Source organism: Octopus sinensis, linkage group LG16 (assembly GCF_006345805.1).
Source record: "Octopus sinensis linkage group LG16, ASM634580v1, whole genome shotgun sequence".
In the NCBI taxonomy this organism is placed as follows: Eukaryota; Metazoa; Mollusca; class Cephalopoda; order Octopoda; family Octopodidae; genus Octopus; species Octopus sinensis.
In genome coordinates this window covers 3,253,884-3,280,488 of record NC_043012.1, presented here as the reverse complement: position 1 = coordinate 3,280,488, position 26,605 = coordinate 3,253,884, and the positions used below count along the sequence as shown (strand labels likewise).

The following is a 26,605-nucleotide window of genomic DNA, read 5'->3' as shown; positions in this document are numbered from 1 at the left end:
TATGAAAGGTTGCTAAATGTAGAAAATGCATGGGAGAAGGAGAGCCTGCTTAATGTGAACAGAACAGAGGAGCCAGCTATCTGGTTGACAGAAGCTTAGTAGATAAGGCAATTAAGGATATGGAGACAGGAAAAGCCTTCAGCCCATCAGGAATCACTGCTGAGATGCTTAAAATATCTGGCAGAGTGAGATATGACTTGGTCACCAGTATAGTTAATCAGGTTGTCCAAGTGGGAGTCATGCCCAATGATCAGAGAAGCAATATTATAGTCAACTGCTACAAAGACAAAGGTGATGTCCTAGACAGAAATAATTACAGAGGCATCAAATTTCTGGCCCAGGTGAGAAAATGAAAGTTGCAAAAGAAAGGATGAATTCTTAACCTCCCTGTTTATCCTGGTCCTCCAAGCTATACCGAGAAATTAAGGGACTACTTCTAATGTATGGGTGCATGAGGTTATCAGATGTGTGTGTATGTATGTGCAAAGGTAGGTGTGAGTATACGGATTGATGGAGTAGGCATGTGTGAGGTGCATGTGTTTGCTTTTAGGTGTGTGTGTGTGTGTGTGTTTAAAGGCATGAATGTGTGTTTGTGCATAAAGTGTGTGCTCATGCATTATGTGTGTTTATGTGTGAATATTGTTTACGTTTGCGTGTGTCCCATTTATCAGTTACTGTGTGTATATGGACCATTTTTAATCTCCCTGGCCACATAGTTGGCATGACTTTTGTTCTATGTGTGGGGTTGTAAATTTCACTATGTTCAATTATAATGAGTGTTGGGGATTTTGATTTTTAAGTTGCCAGATGTATTCAGCCAATGAAGTAGTGGGCCAATTTAGGCTTTGTGTATGAGGGGATGTGTGTGTAAATGTGCTTCTTAAAGTTGTTGGCTGTGGCTTCAACATATTCTTTGTAGTTGAACTGGTAATCACTTGACATCTGTAAATGATGCTTTTAGCAAAGCAGTTTTCTTTTCAAAGGGTACTCAAGTGTATTTTTATAATAACAAGTTTATTTAGATGTAGGGCTCCTCAGGTTGGATATATCAGTGTCTGATATTTGTTCAGAGCAATTGTAGAAGTATGTGGGAGATATGAAACAGTGTTTGTAGTTAGAGCAGCCAGTTGGGTTTCATTGAAGGTCATTCTGCACGGAGAGAAGAGGAATTGGGAATGTATGATGCTGGAAATCAGGATCAGTAAAATTCAGGATCAATCAAAGAGTAAGAAGTTGACCATCAGATATCATGGATGTACAACATTTTTAGTGTTTTAGTGTAAAGTATTATTCCCAGTCATGTTATCTGCAGGGTTGGGGTTGTAGAGTACAATAGCCTAACTATATGGTTATTAGATACTTGGTAAATGTGTGTGTATGTGCATGCATGTTATGCATTCACATGCGCACATGTTGTTTATGTTTGTGTGTGTGTGTGTGTGTGCACGCATGCATGTAGAATGCTTTTATATAGATTTTTTTTTTAAATCACTAATTATATGGCTATTCAAATATATTTTAACCTTTACCAAGATAAGTTCATTGATTATTATTCAGTTATATTTAAATAATCAATATTGGATTTCTTTGTTTCTTATATAGAAATTTTAATAATTTGACCTACCTTTCTGGAATAAACTTATGTGGTTCTGGCCAGTATTCAGGGTCATGTTGAAGGCTATAAATAGATATGTCTATAGGAATGTCTTTCGGAATTATCCAGTCCTTTATCTTAACAGTTTCCTTGGCATACCTCTGAAGCCTGTATAAATGAACAATAGGGAAAATTCTTAATTAATTGCAATATTTAATACCTAAGAATAATTCCATAAAATATACAGATATATATATTACAGCATCTAGCTGACACAATCATTAACAAAACAGGGAAAATGTTTTGTGTTGGGCAAAATGCTACATTCTGAGTTCAAATTCCTCCAGTCCATATTTGCTTTTCACCCTCCCCGGATTCATTAAATAAATACTAGCTGAGCCTTCTGGGCCAATGTAATTGATTTACTGATCTCTGAAATTGCTGGTCTTGTACCAAAATTTGAAATCAATGTACAGATATATTTACACATCAAAAGCAAAAAATATATTCCCATATTTTAGCAAACTTTTGAAAGTAAATGAAGTTAAAATTATTGACTCAGTACTTAAACAGAGTTTGATCACTATATATTTGAAGGTGATGGTCTGATATGGACACATCACAGCTGAATCACAGACACAATTCAGATATAATAAGAACACTGGAGAAACTCTTCTAGATTCTCACTTCATGTTTGTCTGAGACTGCCTCAATAATGTACAGACCATAATTGCAATAGAACACAATTATAAGCACATCATTACTTCACTTTCGTTTGATAATGTAGCATTCTCTTTGAGACAGGAATATGAACTTATACATTTTATGCACAGGATGTTCTGTTATTAGGGCAATCACTGACTATTACATTTATGTTAGTAGTAGGCATCTGTCGGTCTTGGGAGACCATGGATCTATGCCTGAAGAAATCATGTCAGCTGCTGATGGTGATGCAGCACGTGTTGTGGCTGTATAGGCCCACATGTGAGTGGTTGTATAGGCCCACATGAGAGTGGTAATCATGCATACAACAACTGCATTTAAAGAAGCTTTCTACAGGTGCTACTGGTTTTTCCTTTCATGAAGTGCACTTTTCTTTGGTTGCAAGTTCCTGTTTCTCTTCCACTTGCTTCACACACTTTTGCAATATTTGTCTCCAGCATGGTGATCATTTTCAGTCTCCTCCCATCTCAGAATGTCCAGAACCATCAACTTCATATCTTTCTTGCAGACGTACTTGAAACAAAGATGAGGTTGTGCTCTTGTGCCAATGTCCAATTCTCCATACAGGATGTCCTTTGGGGCTCCCCCTGTCTGGCATGTGATGTACATTTACATTATACCACAACAACAAAGTAGATTTTGTGCATGTAAACATATGATGTCATAATTTGTTGTAATGAAAGGTTATAAAATTTAGTACTAATATATATTTCTTATGGAACATATTTTTAAAAATCAATAAGCGGAAGTATTGATATAAATAGGGAGTTACAGAACAGGAGATATGCCATTGCTATATTATATATTTGGTAATATTATGTATTCCTTATGGAACATATTTTTCACACCAAGTGTAGAATATTGATATGAACATTGGTACTATCATACATTCCTTATGCTACTATTATGTTATTTGGTACTGTTATGTGTTTCTTATCAAACACATTTTGGTACTATTGTATATTTCTTGTGGAACACACTTTTCAAAACAATAAGGGAAGAATATTGATACAAATAGGGAGTTACAGAATGGGAGATATGCCATTGAATATTGCAGCTTTCCTTTATAATTTTCTCCTCAAAATTGTTCGTTCACTTTTCAATTACTTGCTCTCTTCTCTTAAAAGAAGGCCATCAACAACAAGTAGTCTTATATCCCTTCTCTATAGTTTTCATTTGTATTTAAGTAGAATATATTCTATTAACAAACCATACAGTTGATACAATTTAATGTGGAATATTCCTGATAGTAATAAATAAAATTCATAATGCATCACATTAGCTCACCTCTTTACAACAAACATTATTTAATTATTTCATGCAGATGTAAACATTGTAACACTACCTGAGTGATGCAGGATACATTCTAAGTAATTCAGACATACACATATCGAGGTAAGTTAGTGTGTTCAAATTTTCAACCGTAGGTTCTTCCTGCAAACAAATAAATATCAAATTCAATTCATGACACTGATTTGCTATTGAATCATAAATAAAATAAGTGAAATATAAGCATTTAACAAAATACAGTTTAGGATTATGTTGATATTAGATTCACAATAGCTACTGTCATTTCCACACTTTTCTGAGTAATCACAATTGTCTTTGTTCATATTTTAATTTTGCAATCAAAATAATTATTCTATCTATATTAATATCCAAATAATATTAGTGAATATATATATATACACACACACACAAAGCAGTTATATCACAATCACCTCAGACATATGCAGCTGAGTAGCCTCTATAGTTAGAAATGTATCACTGGCTTAGATAGACTTCTAAAATAATTACTTTAGAAGTCTATCTAAACCAGTAATTAGTTATAATTAATGCTAAATTTCTCTAATCATTTGTATTCACTATGACTGGAAGTTTTAAGTCACAGACAACCAAAGTTTTGGAGTCTCACTAGTGATGAGCTAACCAATTGCAGATCTCTTGCATTGTGTCTTAACCCAAGTGCAATTCTACAATACAATACATATTACTTGAACTCAAAACTGTTTATCACATAATACAGCAGTACACATCACTACAACATCTCTGGTTTATGAATTATTCAGGTATTATTAGGTTACTGACTCGCCAGCACACCAGGTGAAATGCTCAGCAGCATTTTATCCATCTTCATATTCTGAGTTCAAATTCCACTCAGGTGTTTTTTGCCTTTCATTCTTTCAAGGTTGATAAAATAAGTACCAGCCAAGTACTGGGGTTGATGTAATCAACTTAGCCCCTCCCACCAAATTACTGGTCTCGTGCCAAAATCTTAGGGAAACTTACGTCACCAATGACATCCATCACTTCATCATATACCTTCTGCTGTATTTCTGGCTGAGTGCAAGGATATATGAAAAAAACGACAACGCAGTTGAAGTTGTTAAGTCTGCAGCAAATAAGAACAACACCACCTGTGCAACAATTTCTTCATCTGTTAAACCTGCATGAATAAAAGATGATAAATTGTGCTTATGTTGCTATATAGTAAGATTGAAATATCCTGAACTAAGGATTCAGAGATTCTTTTTGGTAGAGACACATAGAACTTGCAGCTGGCAATAAATATATAGTAATGGAAGTGGGCAGATATAATTTTTGGGTGTTTATAAAGCCAGTAGGAATAATTACAAACGGAACAGTTAAGCAACACACACACGTTTTGATTACAACAATGCAGTCATATGTAGTAGACACCAAAACATCTTTAAAAAATACAGTTTTACAGAAGCAGTAAAAGCACTATGCACTCTTGTGCATTGGTAAAGATCTTCACTGGCGTATGCATTGCCATCAAGAATGCATCATATGCTCTTTTTGATGGTAGTTATAAATTACTATTGTTCTTTCATGATTCAATGATAGATTTCTTCCTGGTCAACAGATCGGTTTGAGTGAGTGGTACTTATGTGCATATGTATAAAACAATCATGCACACACAGATATATATGTGTGTATATATATATATATATATATATATATATATATATATATATATATAAATCATTATACTCACAGTTATAAATATGTGTGTGTAAATATATATATATATATACAATCATACTTGGGAATGGATGCATTGCATTCATTTAAATAAATAAATAATATATATATATATACATATATATACATACATATTTAACCCTTTTGATACCAACCCAGCTGAAACTGCCTATGGATCTGTAGTACAAATGTCTTGTTTTCAAATGTTCTGAATAAAAGTCTTCCACCAAACCTTAGTCACAATTTATGTTCCTAACTATAGTTTAATGATAACTAAGTTATTTTACTAAATACTTCGTTATATTTTAAATAAATTGAAAGAAACACAGAGTATCTCAACAGGAATATAATAACAAAAGGGTTAAGCAATGTGTTTGTAGATGATTAATGGGTTGGATGGGTGCTGATTAAGGAGAAAAAATGCCTGGAATATGTCATCCACGCCCATTACTGATTTTCCATCTTTGATCTCATTGTTGTTTACATGAGGCATGAGGGATATGAAATGTCATAGCAAAATAAGTGCTGGCTGTATTTTCTACAGAAAATCTCAAGACATGACCTTAACCTTAAGTGATGTCGTAGCACTGCTAACACAGTAGAACACAGTATTGACTTATCAAAATGTTTAATATACTTTGTAGTATATTATGGTTGCATAATGAAATATGGTGTGCCCACAGATCATTACTATTCATATTTAGCTGATGAGACACAAAACTCTAATGTATTAGAATATTTATTTTATCAGATCTTAATAATGCCCAAATATTCTCACTGAGATCCATTATATATTGCTCACATATCAAATATGGTGCTGGTACTACTACACACACACATATATAGACATCCTAAACATTGTCCACAAAAAAGTCACCCAACTCACAAGCAGACTCCAGCCTCTGAAGCAAAGACATGCTGAGTTATATTCCTCAGCTTTTCCTTTTGCTACTAAAATGATTCTTGCTTCTTTGAGCAAGTTAGGCTCATACCATCTCCTCTGAGCATTTCCGATTTACTCATTTCTTTTTCCCTCTTTCTCTGCCCAACCCCAATAGATCCAACACTAGTTATTGTGCCTTTAAAATCCCTTCCCTGCTCATGTATTTTCTGCAGATGTTGATTTGCAAAAGTCATTTTCACTCTGTTCTATGTACACACTGACATTACCCTTCCAATGGAGCATACTGGCTTTACTTCCTTCAAGATTTGCATGTCCTTTGTAGTCATAGCCCATGTTTGACAGCCATGTAGCATAGCTGTACATACACAGGCATCATACAATCTGCCTTTCACTTTGAGGGAGAAGTGCTTTGTTACCAACAAATGTAGTAGCTCTTAGAACTTTACCCGGCCTATTCTTACTCTAGCAACTATGCTTTTAGAGCTTCCTCCATCACTGCTAACTTGGTCTCAAAGGTAACAGAAGCTATCTACTACTTCTAAGGATTCCTGGGCATTGCAGGAAGTCTGTTCTCTGCACATTCTTAGTGTTTATTGTACCCACACATTTGCTACACGCAAAGTCTATTTTCTCTGTTAAACTTCCCATGACACCACTACACCTTCAATGTGTTCAAAGCTTGCACTAAGTAGTTTCTACTAACACATTTCTTACATATTGAGCAGGGCTGTCTCCTTGAAGGGATTTGTGATTCATCTGTTTTCCCACTTAATAAGGCTTTGGTCTTTTCTCAGTGAATTTCTGCAGAATACTGCATCTAAAGTGTTCATATATATTTTGTATATCAAACCTATATTTCAAATAATCAAAATTTACTTGCCTCTTTTTGACCTCCAGTCACTCATGTTCTCAAATGTGAGTGTTTCCAGTTCGTGTTTCATATCATCATCAATTTTATCAACATTTTCAAGTTTTGCATCCAACAAAAGTTGGAGAAAATCATGTCTTACCTAAAACCAACAAGAAAATCTAGAAATATTAAACAGCTGAATAAAATTACTGAGGTTTTAATATAAATATTAGGCATTCTAAGTACTAATTTTAGAAATATCCAATCACTGGATTTTACTGGTAGATTTTTTTGGACAAGTGGAACATTAATATGAATGAGATGTATATCGTGATATAGCAAAATTGCATTTTGGTATCATATAGACATATGATGAACAGAGCAGTAACATAGAAAACTCCTTTTCAATTTCTTGTAAATTCAGTTAAATAGAAACTGTAATAAGGAAATGCAGAACATATATTTCATATTTTTCAGTAGACAGTATATAATTCTAATTCTCACTGTCTAATCTCATTTCCTCACTAGAAAAAATGTTTTTCTTGCTGGTTATAAAAAACATTTTAAAACACATTGACTGAAAACATACTATGAAATGCTCAATAACATTAAATAAATTTCAAATATTACCGTTTTATTTTTTCTCCGTTCTGCTATAACATCTTTGGAAAACTTAGCGAGAGACTGCAATGAACTGGAAAAGTTACTTTTGATTCCGAATGTACCCAGAATTTTTGGAATTACTGGAAATAATGCTGAAACAACAAATGCTCAGTCTAATTAGTACTGTTGATTATATTGGCGATAAAAATTTGTATTCCATGTAATAAACCAATAAACCTTAGCAATTTTCTTGAAACGAATGATATACATGTTAATAAATAAACTCACTGATCAAAACTAGAAACTTATTGAGAGTTCCTTTGTTTTTAGTGAAATCAACAATTAAAACAGATCCAAATGTCCTCAACAAGCTTACATTCTATTTCAGATGAAACTGTTTTTGCCTGTTTTGTGTTGATTTTGTAGAGGTAAATATTGTAAATGCAATGAAAGATAGGCTAGGTGCCTTGCTATCTCTAGATTTGTTCAATAGAAAGTGGAATTTTCTGGAGAGAAAACAAAAGGCTTCAATTTAAGACTTTCTAGAGAGTTTCAAAAGGTTAGTGTTTTATAATTCATGTATCTGAAGAGTGAAGTGTAATGATTTATTCATATACTAGCATTATGACCGGTCGTTGCCGGGTCATAGTGCTAGTACATGTATATATGTGTATATATATATGTATACATATTACATGTACATCTATATATATACATCTACACATAAAATACAAAATACAAAGTTATATCTTGATATCACTAGTGATAACAATACTCAAAATATATAACAGACTGGAATTGTAGGCCTGTCTCTTGCAATTTCGATCAATTGTATCTTGTCCTCCCTCTTGTTTAGAAGTGTGGCTACAATCCAGCTTACCTCTACTTCTGGGGGGACATTTTAAATTTTTATCCGGGACGTCCTACGTCCTAGATATAAAGGTAAAAATAAAATATTTCCACTTTGCGAGGTTCGAGTCGAGTACTCTCTTGCACGCTCCGTTGACTTGAACCTTGCTTCTATTGTGTCGAATTTACTGCCTCTGGTTAGATATCTTTCATGGTCGCACCAAGACACTTTTCCATGGTGCTTTCCTCCAGGTGTTTAAATCTTTTTTTTTTCTCTACATTGTATACTTTATAGACAATAGTCTTTTCTTTAATTTAATTTTTTATTTCGTTTGGTGGTGTTATCGTAGATTCACATCTTTGTCGGTGATCAATCCGAAATAGGTTTGTATGTCTTCCATTTTAATTTAAATAAGTTCACGCCCGCCAACGGCTGCAGCGAAATTCATTTTTGGACTTTCCTATCAAAGGCATTCTAACAAAAATGCTTCCGTATAAATGGTGAAAATATTGTCAATTTCCCCAAACAAGGACATAATTCAATTTTTAAACAATAACCAAAGCTCCTTCTCCCAAAGGGGGAGGGTTACATTTTACAATTATTTAGCAAATGCAACACAACAACGTTTCCCTTACGAGGAACCAACAAATGTGATAACAATAGTTAAACAGTAATAATAATAACAACAAACCTTACGGTGAATCAAAAAGCAGTGCGCAGTTGAAGTTATAGTCCTTTATGTATAAGAATAAACCAACAGCAGTACTTAGTAAGCGCGGCTGTTCATGAAAACAGACATTACATACAGCCAAACATTATATAGATACTTAATGCTAGCTAATTAGCAGATAATCTAATCTAAAAGCTGTGGTAAACGGTATGTGCACAGCTCCATCTGGACTATTCCATTTCTGCACACTAATTTTATTTTTTATTTATTCCCATTCCTGTGAAACCACTTATTCAAGTTCAAGTCATTGATGCGATTTTATACCAATTGTTATTTTTACTTTTGTTATGTTACGATTATATTATACTTTAGCTTGATTTTAATTATTACTTACTACATATAATTCAATTGTTATTATTATCTCTAATTTTTATTGTTAAAGTGAAAGTATCTGACATAAAATAGAGAAATGTTTTTGTTTCACTTTTAACATGTAATAGTGAAATAGTGGAGAAGATATGATATTGCTATGGGCTCGCCTTAGGCAAGAAGTTGAACATTTTTTTTGCCCATGAAACTACATGGACCCTAAGTAAAGCATGTGTAAAATTTGAATAAAATTGGTTGTGTAGTTCTCAAGTTTTAGGGAAACACACAGACAGACAGACACACATTCTCAGTTTTATATATAGAGAGATAAAGCCAAAAAAGGAGATTAATTTCAAATTATTTTGTGACCAAAATAAAGGGATATTGTGATATTATCTGTGTTATTAGGCATCATTGATCAGGGCAGAACACCTGAGCACAGGAGTGCTCATTCCAACCTGTTATCTGCCCATATAGACAGGTGCACCAACATATAGCATAGATAAATTAACAACAACTAGCTGAAGCATCGTTCAGTGAGAGATGAAAATGACTGCAATGATGTCTGAGTTTGGCTTTTCTTTCTTTTCTGTACACTTAACATAAATACAGTCTTTTATCTAATGTATAGAGGTTAAAATTTACACACACACGCATACCGAAACTCATTTAAACATACATCGATACAAGCACACACATGATGTGTGTCACTGCAATACACACAGTTAGCAACAATGAGGTCATATTCATTCAATAACATATCTTAAGAGAACAAGTAAATATTTACTTTGAACAGAAGTGATCGGGTCATAAAAATTGACATAAAAGAATTTGTCAAAGCATTTTATTAATGAATGATCTGGATTCTTCTGTGAATTAACTTCGATGCCAAACGCAGTAGATGCAATCATATCAACTGTGTAACATGAAAATACTCTGAAATGAAAATAGAGAAATAAGAAACTAAAATAATACTAAAACTCACTTTGTTCTGCTCTTTTAAATACATTTTAATTGGGAACTATTGTTGTGCATTGAGTACATTTTAAAACAAAAGCTATGCTACTAGTATGTGACGTGATGGTATAGATTCAATTTACAGGTTAAATTATTTCACATATCTTACATTGATTATAATTATTGGAAATGTATCAATTCCAGTTTTTCTCTCCAAATACAAAGCTATCATGCATAGTGAGAAAGACATGATTTCTTTTTTCCTGCTTATTATAAAATTAACAAATTACTTGTAATTTTTCACTTGAATGGGTCAGATACCTACACTGGTGCTTTTTGGCATAGACAGTACAATCCTTACTCTGCTTCAGAATGCTGAACCTTTCAGAAAGAGAAGACAAAGGACCAAGATACCTGGCACCTTGCTGTACTCAAGAAGACCTATCCTCCACAGCAGAAGTGTTATGGTAGCATTCGCTGGTGAAGGGGATTGGCCTGCAAAAGTCCTGTGCGGGTGCCATATAAAAGCGATTGTGTTGGTGCCATGCTAAAAGCACCCTACACACATTGTAAAGTGGTTGGCATTAGGAAGAGTATATAGCTGTAAAAACCAAGCAAAATCAGACTGGAACCTGGTGCAGCTCTCTGGTTTGCAAGCTTTTGTCAAACTGTCCAACCCATGCCAGCATGGAAAATGGACATTAAAGAATGATGATGATGCTATAATAGTTTATACAAACATGGTTGTGTAACTTGGTTAAGGATAAACACTTTATTTGACATCAATACATAAACACTCTTACATACTTACACATAACAACAAGAACAACACAAAAGTAAACCAGTTTAAACAGAGTCACTCACTGTTTCATTTCAACAGCTTTGTCACTGTCAGCAAAAAGAGAAAAGTTTTCTTCCAGGTTTTTCGCAACTCTATTCATAATTCCCATTGTCTGAAAGAAATTGAAATTCCCAAAATTGTTCTTATTCTTTTCTCATGGTTTTAGTTTTACTGCTGTAGACATTTAAGACAGTTGATTTTCTAATAATTCTTGAAAATATGATTCATGTTATCTCCTCATTTTAACAATTCTCACTACATCTACGGTCTACATTGGTCTTCTTACAGAAGCTAGTTGTTGTATACTATCTCTGCTTAATGCCACATGAAACACCTCCTCTTGTCACACCTACTGTATCTTTTCTTTAAGAGATGCACTAACCATTCAGTCCAATAGCTTTCCCAGTGAACCAATAATCTGGAATTCATTTCCTACCCTTCCTTTCCCATCAGTCATTGAATTACTGAAATACATTAATACCTCAGGTCGTTGAAAGCTAGCAAACATTTGTAAAGATCAATCCTCCTAATTAGGCCATTAGAAAAAAGGTATATTAATTAGTTGAATCAAATTCATTCTCCCCAACACAATTATAAAGTTATGTAATTGACATAAATAAATGTAGTGAAATCTTATGATGAAAACGTATATCTTATAGGCTTTTATTAAGTCAATGTGTCAGCATTGAAGACTTTCTCCATATAGTATATGGAAAATAAGCTTGGTAGCAACAATATCTGAGTTTGCTGTAAAGAGGAGTCTTGCCCTGACACAACAGATGCTCTTTGTAAAACTATTAACATTATGATTTGTTAGATAATTACAGCTTATTACCTTTAACCAAAGCTATAGAGCCTCTTGTTTATCAACTAATGATTCAAGGAAAGGAAAAATAATATTTAAATGTATTAACAACATATTTTAAATTTAGAATAAAAGAACAGAATTTTCATTAAAATTAAGACTATGTGAAATTAAATAGAATTGATCTTACCTGTTTTAAGTGACTGGTACTGAAGGTTGGGAGTAGTACAGTACGGGCAAACTTCCAATGTAAGTCTGTGAGAAAGCTTAGGAATTTATCCCCAACTCTGTCTGGTGGAAACATATCCTATAAAGAACATGTGACATCTGATCAAAGTTTTCTAAGAAATCTCTGCAGCAATAAAATTTGAAAACACCATGAAGAAGATATTACAAAGAAATAATTCCATTTTACTTTGAAATGAAAATAGAGAGAAAAGTGGAGAAATATGTCACATTTTGAGGGGAAAAGAGAAAAGTCAAAAAGATTTCTCAATCTGCAAATCAAATTTTGGTGAGGATAATCCACTGACAAACAACATTGTCAGTGAATAAAATCTTTTTGCATTGGTAAAAGCTATAGTCATATTAGCTTAATATCCAAGTAATTGAAAATCAATGATCCTGGTAATTGATGAGGACCTAGAAATTAACCCATTACCCTAGGGTCATGGCAAATGCTTTGTCATCTCAGACATGTACAAAGTTTATTCTAAGAACCATGAATGATGATTAAACAATTTAGTGTTGTTGAATTTTATCAACATTGCTATCAGAGATGATATGACCATGTTTACTGCTAGAAGTCTGGAGGGAAGATTCAATTGATTCCATCAGCCTTTATCTTGAACAAGTGTAAAGAAAGATGTTTGTGATAAATGCATGTTTATCATGGCCAGAGGATTATACATGTCATAATAATCCATACTGATATCCTCACTCACAAACACCTCTCGCCTGATACAATCATCCCATCACACTGATGCAATTGGGAGAGGAATTGAATTTTCACAAGTGTAACTTCAGTTACTCTCATCCCTGGTAATTACTATGATCAACACACAAATCCTCCACATACACTTGATGTTTCTTTCATTTACAAACCCAACCTCTGCCATATCAGACACTAACTTTGTATCAATTTAGTGGTAAGAGAATTATATATCTCATAATAACCCATAATAATCCATCATCACTCACAAATACTTCTTGGTTCTCACATTCATCTGAATATGCTGATAATGCAGTGGAGTAACTGAATATTTTACATTTGTAAATCTTTTACATCAGTTAGTTTTGTCTTCAACAATTGTCTCTTTTCAACACGTGAATACTTCAAGTACCATCAATTTAGTTTTCAGCCACACGCCCAACCACTGCCAAACCAAAATTGACTCTGTTCCCATCTCAAGGCAAGGTCTCTTCCTTATCACAACTACCCATTACATATCTATGTACTATGCATCTATCCTCAGATCTCCAACTCCATAACATTTCAAGTCAACTGGTTCTACAATTCATATTCTAAATATGCATGATGACACATGTACTTGTAACCTATCAGAAACAACTCATCTTTTCACTGAAACCATCTTCTTCAGTATATTTCTCCACATCCCACACACAACGAAATTTCATAATTTTAAGTACCCAAAATCATTCACTCATTTTGGGCTATGCCACAGAATTTCAGCAGAGAAAATGACCTAGGCACAAACAGAATGGAAACTCTCATAATCAACAGACTTCTCCAACATGAATATCTCTCACTCCTTATTTCTTATGGCCAACTCAATGGGAGAACTTCCCTCTTATGCTATTCAGCTGTAGGTCCACATCTTATTGAAAATCTGTAAATGAGGCAAGAAAAGAAAGCTTATGTTATTTAGATGCATGTCTGGATGTAAAACATCTTAAATTTTAAAAAGTAAACTTACGTATCTGTTTGTAAATACAGCAAATTGTTTGATGCAAATTTCTTTAACCATTTCTGGGTCACTGATGAGTATATGAGGTTGATTACAAATGTAAAATCTGTAAAAGTAAGAAAACATAGGAAAATTACAATTCAAATTTTCATATCTGTTCACAAAATTGCATTGTATATCTTCCGGAACTTATAACATGATTGGTTTTTGTGTCGACAGGATGGACAGTAAAATGTCCACAACACTATCTGCATCAAAAAAAGTGACTGTTAGCATATTTAAAGTTGGAAATAAAACAATTAAGAAGAAATAACTATAAAAGAATAGAAGAAAATATTTACTAAAGATTAAAATTAAATTAAATTAAATAAAGCTACATTTCTAATGGAACAACAACGATCAATGATTAATAGAAAATATGAGAGAAACAGAAATATCACTGGCAATACAACTGCACTGGACACATGGTCATAAATCCCCGACACTGTTACCAAATATGAAAGGACATGCATGTGTATGTATGTGGTGTGCATGTGTTTACGATCCTGTGAGTGTGGAAGCATTCCAGTATGTATATGTATCCAGGCTATGGACAAGGAGCCAAATCAGGCACTGCAGTTGATGTGACCAGCCACATTAACACTGACACACACACACACACACTGAGAAAGGCTAAAGAGCTAGAAGCGTGCATGTGGGAATCTGCTAGATGGAAGCACTGAATTGATATGGTGTTTTTACACCTTTTATCATAAGAGAGAATTATTTTCCTCCATGGTGACTGCAGTGAATTTGCCTTTTGAAGCTGAAATATGTGGCAAAAATATTTTAACTAAATTAAGGTTCATCTATTCCTAATCACTGCCTCGTGCTGATACTGCTATTTTCATTCCATCCACTCATGCAAGGTAGTCACTGATGTTCACTGCATTATTTGGTTAAAGCTATGGCTCTGAATTTGCCTAGGGTTATGTCTCTGTAGTATTTCCCTATTGAGGAGGGCTAAAGAACCAGAAATGTGCTTATGACAAAAGGTTTTTACACTTTTAACATAAGAGAGAATCTTTTCCCCATTGCAACTGCAGTGAATTTGCCTTTGTAAGTTGGAATGTGTCACTAACATATTTTAACTATCCTAAAATTCATATATATCTATTTTCAAGACCCCAATTGCACTTCAAGAGGAATAAACAATAAATGTACACATTTAGTCATCACATCAGAATGAGATATAAACTGTTTAAAATGTTCATACCCTAATACTTTTCCATATTTCTGTTTCATTTCTTTGTCAAACTTTGCCATTCCCTAAAAAAGAATAACTAAATTACAATTTCAATATAGAAAGGTTTAAATACTTGTTTTTTCATTCCTCCAAGATAATATTTTTATGAATAGTCCTGTATTAATAAACAAATCTAGTTTCATTTACATAAAGATCCAATCACAATATTATTATAAAGAAACAAAGTAAAGAAAAAATTAATGGAGTGGGAGGGATTAAGCAGCAGAAAATGGGTGTGTGGAGAACACTTCTGGAATAAAAGAGTACAATCAAATTCTGCCACCATTGACTTTACATTTCACCCTTTTAGGGTTGATAAAATAAGTACCAATCAAACACAAAATTTGAAATCAATATTATACACACACACATACACACACACTCACATATAAACCAAGAAAACGAAGAGTTTCTACTGGTTGGTAAATTTTAAAAAGTACAAAGAAGAAAATGCTCCAGTATGACCACAGCCACATGACTGACACGAATAAAAGAATAGTATTTTTTGTAGCATTTGTAAGTTTCTTCATGGGATATCATGCGCTCAAATATGTGCATTTCTAAATAGCAAAGTGTGTACAGCTCAAAATAATTGCAAATTGGGACCTTGAAGTTTCCTTGAAATTTCCGTGGCTGATAAGGAAAATGCTAAAAATTATGTAAACTATTAAAATGTGAGAATTTGACATCTAACCAGTAACTGTTAGTGCATTGGTACACATTGAATTCTAATTTATACTTTTGCACCAGAAATATACAATACAAGCGATGTGCCACTCTTCGTTGCGGCAACCCCCGCGTAAGTCTCCATGACCGAGGGTCGACGCTCCTTCTATAAAAAGTAACGACACACAGCGACAAGCGACTCGTGCAATTCGATCCTGTTCCATCTCTTTCTACAATTTTTCGCTTTTTTTTTTCACTCTTTCACACAATAATAACGTCTGACTCTGACAGCAATACATCAGGTACTCAGTTGAAGCATCTTTCGAGAAAACAGACATTACATACAGCCAAACTTCATATAGATACTTAATGCTAGCTAATTAGCAAATAATCTTATGTAAAAGCCGTGCACAGCTCCATCTGGACTATTCCATTTCTGCACTTAAATTTTATTTTTTATTTATTCCCATTCCTGTGAAACCACTTATTCAAGTTCAAGTCATTGATGCGATTTTATACCAATTGCTATTTTTACTTTTTTTCATGTTACGATAATATTATACTTTAGTTTGATTTTAATTATTACTTACTACATATAATTCAATTGTTATTGTGAAAGCATCTGACATAAAATAGAGAAATGTTTTTGTTTCACTTTTAACACATTATACTGAAATAGTGGAGAAGATATGATATGGCTATGGGCTCGCTCTAGGTAAGAAGTTGAACATTTTTCTTGCCCATGAAACTACATGGACCCTAAGTAAGGCATCTGTAAAATTTGAATGAAATTGGTTGTGTAGTTCTCAAGTTTTAGGGAAACACACAGACAGACAGACACACATTCTCAGTTTTATATATAGAGAGATATTCTAAGAATATGAGAAAGACTGATTTTCCATAATATTTATCCCCAGGGTGTGAAGTGAAGCCATTGCTTTTAATATTAAAACATGGATCAAGGCAGTGACATGGCAGAATCATAACCATGCCAGGCAAAATGTTTAGTGGCATTTCATCTGTCTTCATGTTCCAATTTCAAATTCCAATGAGGTTGGCTTTGCCTTTCATCCTTTTGGGATCGATAAAATAAGTACAAGTTCAATGCTGGGATCGATGTAATCAATTCATCCCCTCCCCCGAAATTGCTGGCTTTGTACCAAAATTTGAAATCAATATTAAGACATGGATCAAGGCTGCAAGCTGGCAGAAACCTTACCATGCTAGGCAAAATACATTTCATGTGTCTTTATGTTCAGAGTTCAAATTCTACTGAGATTGATTTTGCCCTTCATCCTTTAAGGGTCAATAAAATAAGTACCAGGTGAACACTGAAACACTGGCTTTATGCCAAAACTTGAAACCAATCTTAAGACATGGAGCGAAATAGAAAGGAAATGCGAGGTTGTAATTTCCTGTTTTCAATGAGGGCATAAGAAGTGTGAAAGGATGGAATTGTTTGCAAGGGTGAAAACTTGTAATTTCCCTTCTGGATCATTGATACGGGCTTAAAAAATTCTTTTCAAATTGTTATGTAGGATGATGGAGTTCTATAAGTGAGGGAAAATGTCAAATTGAATTGTTTCCAGTGTATTACTGGTACTGATTTTACTGAATCAAAATGATAAAATACCAATCATTAAACCTTATTGTTTAAAGTAAAGAGTAAGATTATATAAAAATAACAAGAAATAAATAAAAAATATCTACTTTAATAAATGCCAAATCAACACCAACAACAATTATGTTTAGAATGCTGAGAAACCAATCACAATGCAAAATTTTAACTACCGTATACACTCGCAGATATGTGGCACCCTTAGTTTGGGGTTGTCAAAGTAGGTCACACTATAATCTGAGGAGTTACAATGGCCCCCTTTATAACGAAAATATAACTAATATTTCTTAAACATTATCAAATATACATCTTTATTTCAAAACTTTGCTTATAAATATTAAAACATTTTGTGGAAGTGACTTTATGAAGGTAGTCTGATTGATAAATCTACTTGACCATTGATAACTTCAGATAAGTTGCAGCCCTGATTTTATCAAAAGTTTTGGTAAAAATTGTGCAACCTATATGCAAGTATACATGATAACTTTTTTATCACTCAGCTATCTAAGTCCATCGGACAGGGTACACATAGGGTATGAAAAATTCCAATGCCACCTACCTTCTTCATGAGTTGTAACATATTTCCAAAAAAGAACCATGGCTCTGGGCCAGGAATATTGATGTTTTTGAAGTAATCATATGGTTTTTTTGCCAGTCTAATATGTAATTGAAAAAACATTGCATTTAAGATTATTGTAGATAAATACTGTTTATAAAATTTAGAAATACTCGAACTAAAATAATTAAACTAGTTTATAATGGAATATAAAATAGATTCAATCATATAAATGCACTCACTGCTTTCGATTTGAGAAATGTTGAAATATGAGATTTATCCATTGTGTTGTTTTAGAAGTGTGCACTTAGAATTTACAAAATCTACTGACATTATTAACCTGTCTTTCAGTGAGAAAGTGGTCTGTTCATAAAAATCTCAAAGTATTATTTGAGTAATGATAAGTCATCATCATTACTATTGCCAATTAAAGTTTGTTCTCCATGCTGGCATGGGTTGGATGTTTCAGCAGGAGCTGGCCAGCTACAGCACTTGCCAGTTGGAGGGCTGCCTGAACTTGTTTATCTGTTTTAGGCATGGTTTCTATGGCTTTACAGAGTGTACCGTGTGCTTTTAACAGGATACCGGCTCGAGTGCTCTTACATGGCACCGGCTTGGATGTTCTTACATGGCACCAGCTTGGATGTACATTTATGCAGTAGTGGCACATGTGTTTATATGTGGAACTTGGATGGGCACTCTTATGTGTCACTAGTACGGGTGCTTTTATGCAGCCCCAGCACCTGCGAGTCTGCTAGAGTAGGATCTCTTAGCTGAGAGACGGATGTAAAGGACAAGCCTGTATGTATGAATGGCCACAATTTTACTTAGCTTCATGCGTCTTCCCTAGCACAATACACTGCTTAATGTCTCAGTCCCTTGTTGTCCCTTCAGTGAAGCCCAACATCTGAAGATCCTTTCTCAAAATTTCATCCCACATGTTCCTTCCTCAGTTAGAGATTAGCAATTCTTGATGCAGCTGTCCTCGTCCATATGCATCATATGTCCATATCAGCACAATCTTATCGTTCACTACATCTAATGTTTTATATACCCAACTTTTTTTTCCAATCACTTACACCATCATACATGCACACTGACATTACCCATCCAGCAGAGTATGCCGGATTCATTTCACGTGTTGTCAGTGGTCACAGCCCATGTTTCACTGCCATGTGGTACACTGGATTTCAAGGATTGCCAGAATGTTCTGAAATGTTTCTCAAACAGACTTCTTTCATTGGATTTATAATTTCCAACCATCTACAACAGGTATTTTTTGAGTAATTCGAATATATTTCGACATATACATTAATTCTTGCTTTAAGAGTTTAGACAGTAGCTAAAATGAATGTTAGATGAATACATAGGTACAGTGCTGGCCTATAATGGATGAAATTGTTTAAAGAAATGCAAAACATTAGCTTCTAACTTCTCTCACAAAAGTCAAGACAAAACTGTTTATAAACTAGTGTAGTATCATGACAGGGTATTTTATGCTCAACAGCATGTTTGATATGCATATTATATAGTAGAAGATTAGCATATTCAGAAGGCTCATCATCGTTTAACGTCCGCTTTCCATGCTGGCATGGGTTGGACGGTTTGACTGAGGACTGGTGAGCCAGAGACCACACCAGGCTCAATCTGATCTGACAAAGTTTCTGCAGCTGGATACCATTCCTAACGCCAACCACTCTGAGAGTGCAGTGGGTGCTTTTACGTGCCCCCAGCATGAGGACCAGTCAGGCAGTTCTAGCAATGACCATGCTCAAAAGGTGTTTTTATGTGCTACCCGCACAGGAGCCAGTCCAGCAGCACTGGCAAAGACCCTGCATGAATGTTGTGTTTCACGTGCCACCAGCACATGTGCCGGTAAGGCAACGCTGGCAGTGATCATGCTCGAATGGTGCTTTTCATGTGTCACCGGTACGGGAGCCAATTCGTGGCCCTGGCAACGATCAGGTTTGGATGTGCTTTTAATGTTCCACTGGCAACGAGTGCCAAGCAGTCAGTACTGTCATCGGCCAAGTCAGCGATTTAGATTTGTTTACACTTGCCTCAAAAATCTTTGCAAGCAAAGTTCATTGTCCAATGAATGAGGTGTACTTATAAGTGGGCTGGTTACACCCCACGTTCGGATATGCTTTTAACGTTTCACTGACATGAGTGCCAATCAGGCGGTACTGCCATCGGCCACGTCAGCGATTTAGATCTTGATTACACTTGCCTCAATAGGTCTTCGCAAGCAAAGTTTATTATCTAATGAATGAGAGTATTCATAAGTGGGTTGGTTACACCCATTGGCATATGCCGTGGGCTATGATCTCACTTGGTTTGTTGCGTCTTCTCAGGCACAGCATATCTCCAAAGGTCTTGGTCACTAGTCATTGCCTCACTAAGGCCCAATGTTTGAAGGTCGTGCTTCACCACCTCATCCCAGGTCTTGATTACATACGTAACAGGCGTGCAAACACACTCATAGATACATACACATTCATATGCAAAATGTGACGATACACACACACACACTCTCACATACAATCACATACATATAGTAAGAGAGACACATACATTCATGCATGCCAGTCGTCACATATGTATATGTATGTGTGTTGAATAACGTACCTAACGCAGAGACACACTCATATACAAAATGTGACGTTGTCGATTGCTGAAACACACATACACACTGACAGACACATGCGCACTCATACATTGACAGACATACACTCATATACAAAATGTGACGTTGTCGTCATCGTCGTGGTATAAAATGTGCTGTACTACATTTGACTATAGAAAGATTGTTTTAATGAAAAAAATTACATATTGACACTAATATGATTTGGTGGAGCCGTTTGAGAATGCATTGGGAACAGACAGAGAGGCAGAGAGACAAAGAATTCTTATATATATGGATTAAGTACAGGTATTAAACGTTAATCTAAGGGTTAATATGTAACTATAAATATCTTGCAACCTTGGAACAGCGGTGATAATTATTAACTGTTAATTGAACGATATATGTGTAAAAAAATATGATCTTAGTGTTATCACATTAGAATTAAAAGTGAAACAATATTATATCCCATCTCGTAATACCGAGCCAGTCTAAGAGATTGCTCTGGGCCCGCATTAGGCAAAAAGCAGACTCTAAGTAATGCATATGTAAAATTTGAATGAAATCGGTTGAGTAGTTCTCGAGTTTTAGGGATTCACACATACATACGGACAGACAGACATTCTCAGTTTTATTTATATAGATATACATAAAAGACTTTTTCAGTTTTCCCGAGCGTCAAAATAATACACTTACTTGTTATATATACATATATATATATATATATATAAGCGCGTGTGTGCGTATGTGTGAAATTTTTAAAATAAATATTATTTACGATTACAGTTTGCACAACAATTTTGTAAACATCTTGCTACAGTTCGCCTGCACTGAATGCTCCGATTGTTGCTTTACTTCTCTCTGCAACGTTGACCGATGTGAAACACATTGCATTTTGTTATGTGTAAAATGAGATCAGTTACGCTTGTAGTGACACTATAACGGCGCGCGCTCGCGCACCGTCCATTTGTATTTCGCGCATGTTGGTGCCTTTACCAAGGCAGAGAGAGGAAGGGCCCTCTCGCGCATGTGCGAAGTACCGGAAGAAGAACCCTATTGCCTACGTAGCAGTTAGAACGTTTGACCACTAGCAGCAGTCAGCGGGGACTTTGAGACATGGCTATCGAAGGCAACGGTCACGTATATTCTCTCTCCGTCAGGACTTGATTCTAGCAGCAGTCGGCCGAATGCCTTTAACCAAATTGTTGCCGACCACATTCAACTTCCCTGTTTCGACGCCATCTTGAACCCGTTCTGGTTTTAGCGGCTGAATATTGTAAATATTACAATCGATTAACTTTCAGCCTTGCGCGCCCCAAACCAAGGACATCAGATAACCACTTATTGTTATTGTTACCAAGAAAGAGAATAAAGTAGTATATATATATTTTACGTCTGCGTCTTGTTGTTTCTGACTGGTAGAGAATCTGTATTATTAAAGCAACGGCTAGTGATTGCTTTCTTGTACCCCGAAAGTACAAGAGAAGATACACATCACACTAAGTTCGTTACACGCTTATGAATGCAGAATGAACTTTCAAATATATTATAATACTTTTCTCTTGCTTACTCTCTCTCCCTTTCCTTAAACTGCGTCTGTGTTTTTTAAAACATGTTGTCTACAAATCTACTCTCAGTTTTTCTCTTTCTCTTTCTGCCCTCTACTGCGTCTTTCTCTCTTTCATTATATTTCTTTCTCTCTCATTTTTTTTTCTTACAAAGATCTCTCTTTCATAACAAATAACCCCCCCCCCCTCATATATTATCAGTGGTGAAGGCCGGTTTATGGGGTTACCTTGGATAGGGGTTTTAGGCCAACAGGCCTTGGGGTCTGACGATATGCCATAGAGTTAAACCCTTTATGGACGGGAAACCCAGGAAACCCCCATAAACCGGCCTTCACCAGTGATAAAATATAGACTGCTCTATTTCTTAGAGTGTGCTTCTCCGGATTTATGCTTTTCCAAAAGCGATATATATATATATATATATTATGGAACTAGGAGTCCAATATGTAGAATAACTGTGTTTGTGAATGTATATTGATATATTTTGTTTATTTTGTTTATATTGTATTATTGTGTATATATATATATATATATATATATATATATGTGTAGAATTATGAGTGTCTATGCACACGTTTTTATATTTTATATTTTTATATTTATATGTAAAAAAAATTTTTCACACTTATAATAAATTAAATTCTCTGAAGAGGCCGTGGGACATCCTTGTTAATGTCTCATTTATACCTGCCTTATATGGCTTATAGGTTAAATGAGGCATACTTGTCCTCACGGCCGAAACAGCTGTCAGATATGATATAATTATATATTATATTTTATATTTTATATTTCTATTTCCTTGTCTAATTATATTTACAATATATTTTGTATAATGCCTTTGCTGTTATGTAATGGTGTAATAAAGTATTGATTGGGTATTATCTGATGGTTGATGTTTGATTAATTTAAGTATGTTTCTCCATTTTCTAATTTTGTATATATATATATATACACACACAAATATTCTATAATAGCTAATTCCTTCACAACGCACCGAATTTAGAAATAGGAGTAAAAATTCCTTTTCTGCTACCGTAAAGATCTCCCAGATAGTAACACACTTTTTTACGCAGGTAAAAAGAAAAAAATAACGAATCCGCACGTTGTGAAGCAATTAGCTGACCCCTCTGCCGGTAACCTTCATCTGAGCAGAGCACCTACCGAAGGGTTTCACTTGCGGTCTCTTATCAGCTATAGCTATCTTGTTCTAGTTTTAGATGTGCCTGTTTCTTCGATGGCTTTCTTTAGTTGTCTGGGTCTCAGACCTATTTTCTGCAGGAAATAGCAGACCGACCAACATGGAAAGCTGCGGCAGCCGATTTCAGTGGAAATAAGGCTGCAAGCCAGCCCTTGACAAAGCCTTGTTATCTAAGTCCAGACATTTCGATTTCTTTACTTGGTGGGAAATATCGAGTCTGTCCTCCCAGGGCACTGTAAGTTCGACCACGATGCAGGAACTTGCAGAGCAAGAACATCTCTGGTTGAGGTGAGGTTACCACTATCTCTTCTCGAAAAACAAGTCTACCCCTCGGGCCAACTTGCATCTCCCAGTCTGATGCTTAACGCAAAATGGCAAACAAGGCGCCTTTCATTGCTTTCGTCTTATGATATTCGTCACCTATCTTTAGGAATTTGGTACCCTTTTTTGGAGGTGGGTGGTGTTTATTAGCCTTCACCCTTTGCATATAAGTCCACTATACGATTTCTGCAAGAACCTTGTCATGTTTCCCAAAGCCCTAGAGCATCCGGTCAAAATGTGGTTCAAAGTGCAAAGAGTTGCCCCGCACTGCTTGCAGAATGAGTCTTTTTCTTTATTCCATATTTTAAGATAGTTTGAGGTTGGCAAGAGATCAGTGACAGCACGAGGGAAGTAGGCCAATCTTCCTTGGTCAGTGTTCCAGAGTTCCTTCCAAGGCAGTGGACATTTGAGTGTCTGGTCCCACTGCATCCATTGACCCTGGTGAGCAAGTCCTACTGCCTTCACCCAACGACCCTCCTCAGTTGAACCAAGGATCCTTTGCACTCCTGCCCCTGGTATTGGTGTATTTCCACCTATTGGTACTATAATCGCCAAGTCTTAGGCTGTCCTTCACAGACTATCCCAACAGTCTCCCGATGTTTCCAGTATGTCTCCGCTTACTGTGGGTTTCTATTTTCTCCCACACATCATGATCTCTCTCTCTCTCTCTCTCTCTCTTTCTTTACCTCTCTTTCTTCAGAACAACTCAGTAGAGACGTTGTTATAGCAACAAAGTAGAGGCGGGGTTGATTAATCCAGAACATTTCATACTGTTTCATTAAGTTACAAGATGAATACAAAAAATAAATAAGCGGCTCCAATTCATGTCGTATGATTTAGAAAATAAATTTTATAAATTGGAACAAGTTCAACACTTTCAAATGCTCAAGTGTTACAAAAAATGTATATACAGTGATACCTCGCAGTACGAACTTAATTCATTCCATGACCGAGCACGTCTTAAGATTTACTCGCTTTACAAATCAATTTTCCCCATTGAAATTAACTAAAATATAATTAATCTGTTCCAGAACCCCCAAAACTACTCAAAAATAATTTTTTTATGAGTTGTTAAAACAGAGAAGGTGTAGTTACAAGCAAAATGACAATTATAAAAAAGAGAATGCAAAAGAAATATGTAAACTGGTCTTATTAACTGAATTACCTTAAAGATGGGACGATTTGTTTGCTCGTAGTTCAAGACAAAATTTCGCTCGAGTCTCGGCTCGTACAGCAAATTACTCATACAATGGGGCACTCGTATTGCGAGGTTCTACTGTATAAACAAAGGCACATAGCGTACTGATGATGTGAGATGTTGATACAAGAGGAATTGACAATTGGAGAAGATGTCAACGAAGACATAAGCGCAGAGAGCATAGACTCTTGAGTGCCGCAATATGTCCTTACTAATAGCGTTAGAGACCTATTGGAGAGAAATGTCTTTTATCTTGGAATGAAATTTGCCCGTAAACTCCGTATTCTGTCGTGCATTGCAGTAAGAGGTGGACAAAAGTGTGTAGAAAGTGAACTCATAGAATTAACTCTTAGAACATTTTAATAAATTAGCTTTTAAATTAGCTTATAAGTATAAACAATTAATTGATATTTAAAAATGGTCATAGTGAGTATAGAAACTTTAGTCGTAATGAGAATACAAATGTTTTAGTAATAACGTTAGTATAAATATTTTAGTAATTTAGTTGGTAAAAGATTTTACAATTCGAAGTTTGTGTAATTTTTGTCTGTATAAAAAGTTGATAAATTTACTTACATATATAATAGCAGAAGAACAATTGAGAGGAGAACACAATTCGGTATAGTAAAGAAGCTGAGGGTATCCATTGTCTTAGAATTTGCTGATGAACGACTGTCAAAATCAATATAGAAAAGCTAACTACACAACTGTTTTCATCATATAACTAATGTCGGCTGTAATAAAGTTAACATCAAAGAAAAGTCAAAATAATATCGGATGAAAAAGAAAAAAAGATTGCTACTGAAGTATTTCTAATTTAAGCAGAAGGCTAGCGATTTTATGGAGAAGAGGTAAGTAATATAAACGACTTCAATACTTGACTGGTATCTCAATTTATCGAACCTGGAAATTTACTGTTAAACAGGGCTTGATTTGAATTCAGAACGTTAAAAAGCGATAATGGATATTGCGAGTTACTTTTGCAGACGTTCACTAAAAATTAAATTAAAAAACCAGTAACAATTTAAGGGCGTAGCTTAACTCGCAATTTGTTAAGCGATGTACAACCCGTCACTCCACCCAGCCATTTAAAACCCTCCCCTTTCTTTTTCTTTTTCATAGTAATTTAATTGTGATTCAACTTACGTGATTAAAATTACGGTATATTTGCAAAGCGAGTTTTTTTTTTTTGTCCTCCAACGTAGTAAAGAATGTTGTGACCTGAACTGCTTAATGTTATCTAAATAATATTATATACTGATATAGACGGTGGCAGGTCAAAGAATCTGCAAATAAGAAAATTAAAGGAAGGTGGAGTTTAGCAGATATTAAATGACAGAAGAGAGAGAGAGAGAGATTAGAGATAGGAGAGGAAATTTAACATACGAGAAAATATAGTAGACGGCAAAAGTATGTTTTTAAAATTCAAATATCAAATATAATAAAAGCCAAGGTAAACGTTCGAGAGATCT

General features: G+C 34.9%; 2 protein-coding genes across 3 annotated transcripts in view; one reads left to right on the top strand and one right to left on the bottom strand.

The window, feature by feature from the left end:
- LOC115220624 overlaps positions 1–202 on the top strand; it is a 46,703-nt gene extending 46,501 nt beyond the window's left edge. For both annotated transcript variants that reach the window (XM_036509836.1, XM_029790770.2), the window contains one exon: positions 191–202. The gene's annotated coding sequence lies outside the window, so the exon portion shown is untranslated. The remainder of the gene's footprint in view (positions 1–190) is intronic.
- Positions 1–26,361, bottom strand: part of LOC115220577 (cytochrome P450 3A24) — a 29,121-nt gene extending 2,760 nt beyond the window's left edge. Inside the window, exons 1-12 of the mRNA XM_029790729.2 lie at positions 25,710–26,361; positions 18,229–18,325; positions 15,356–15,408; positions 14,110–14,206; positions 12,363–12,479; positions 11,391–11,479; positions 10,357–10,505; positions 7,708–7,832; positions 7,108–7,237; positions 4,627–4,763; positions 3,663–3,751; positions 1,625–1,762 (exon numbers count right to left, since the gene is read on the bottom strand). Coding sequence (XP_029646589.1) covers positions 1,625–1,762; positions 3,663–3,751; positions 4,627–4,763; positions 7,108–7,237; positions 7,708–7,832; positions 10,357–10,505; positions 11,391–11,479; positions 12,363–12,479; positions 14,110–14,206; positions 15,356–15,408; positions 18,229–18,325; positions 25,710–25,780 — 1,292 coding nt within the window. The 5' untranslated portion in view covers positions 25,781–26,361. The remainder of the gene's footprint in view (positions 1–1,624; positions 1,763–3,662; positions 3,752–4,626; positions 4,764–7,107; positions 7,238–7,707; positions 7,833–10,356; positions 10,506–11,390; positions 11,480–12,362; positions 12,480–14,109; positions 14,207–15,355; positions 15,409–18,228; positions 18,326–25,709) is intronic.
- Between the last annotated feature and the right edge of the window lie 244 nt (positions 26,362–26,605).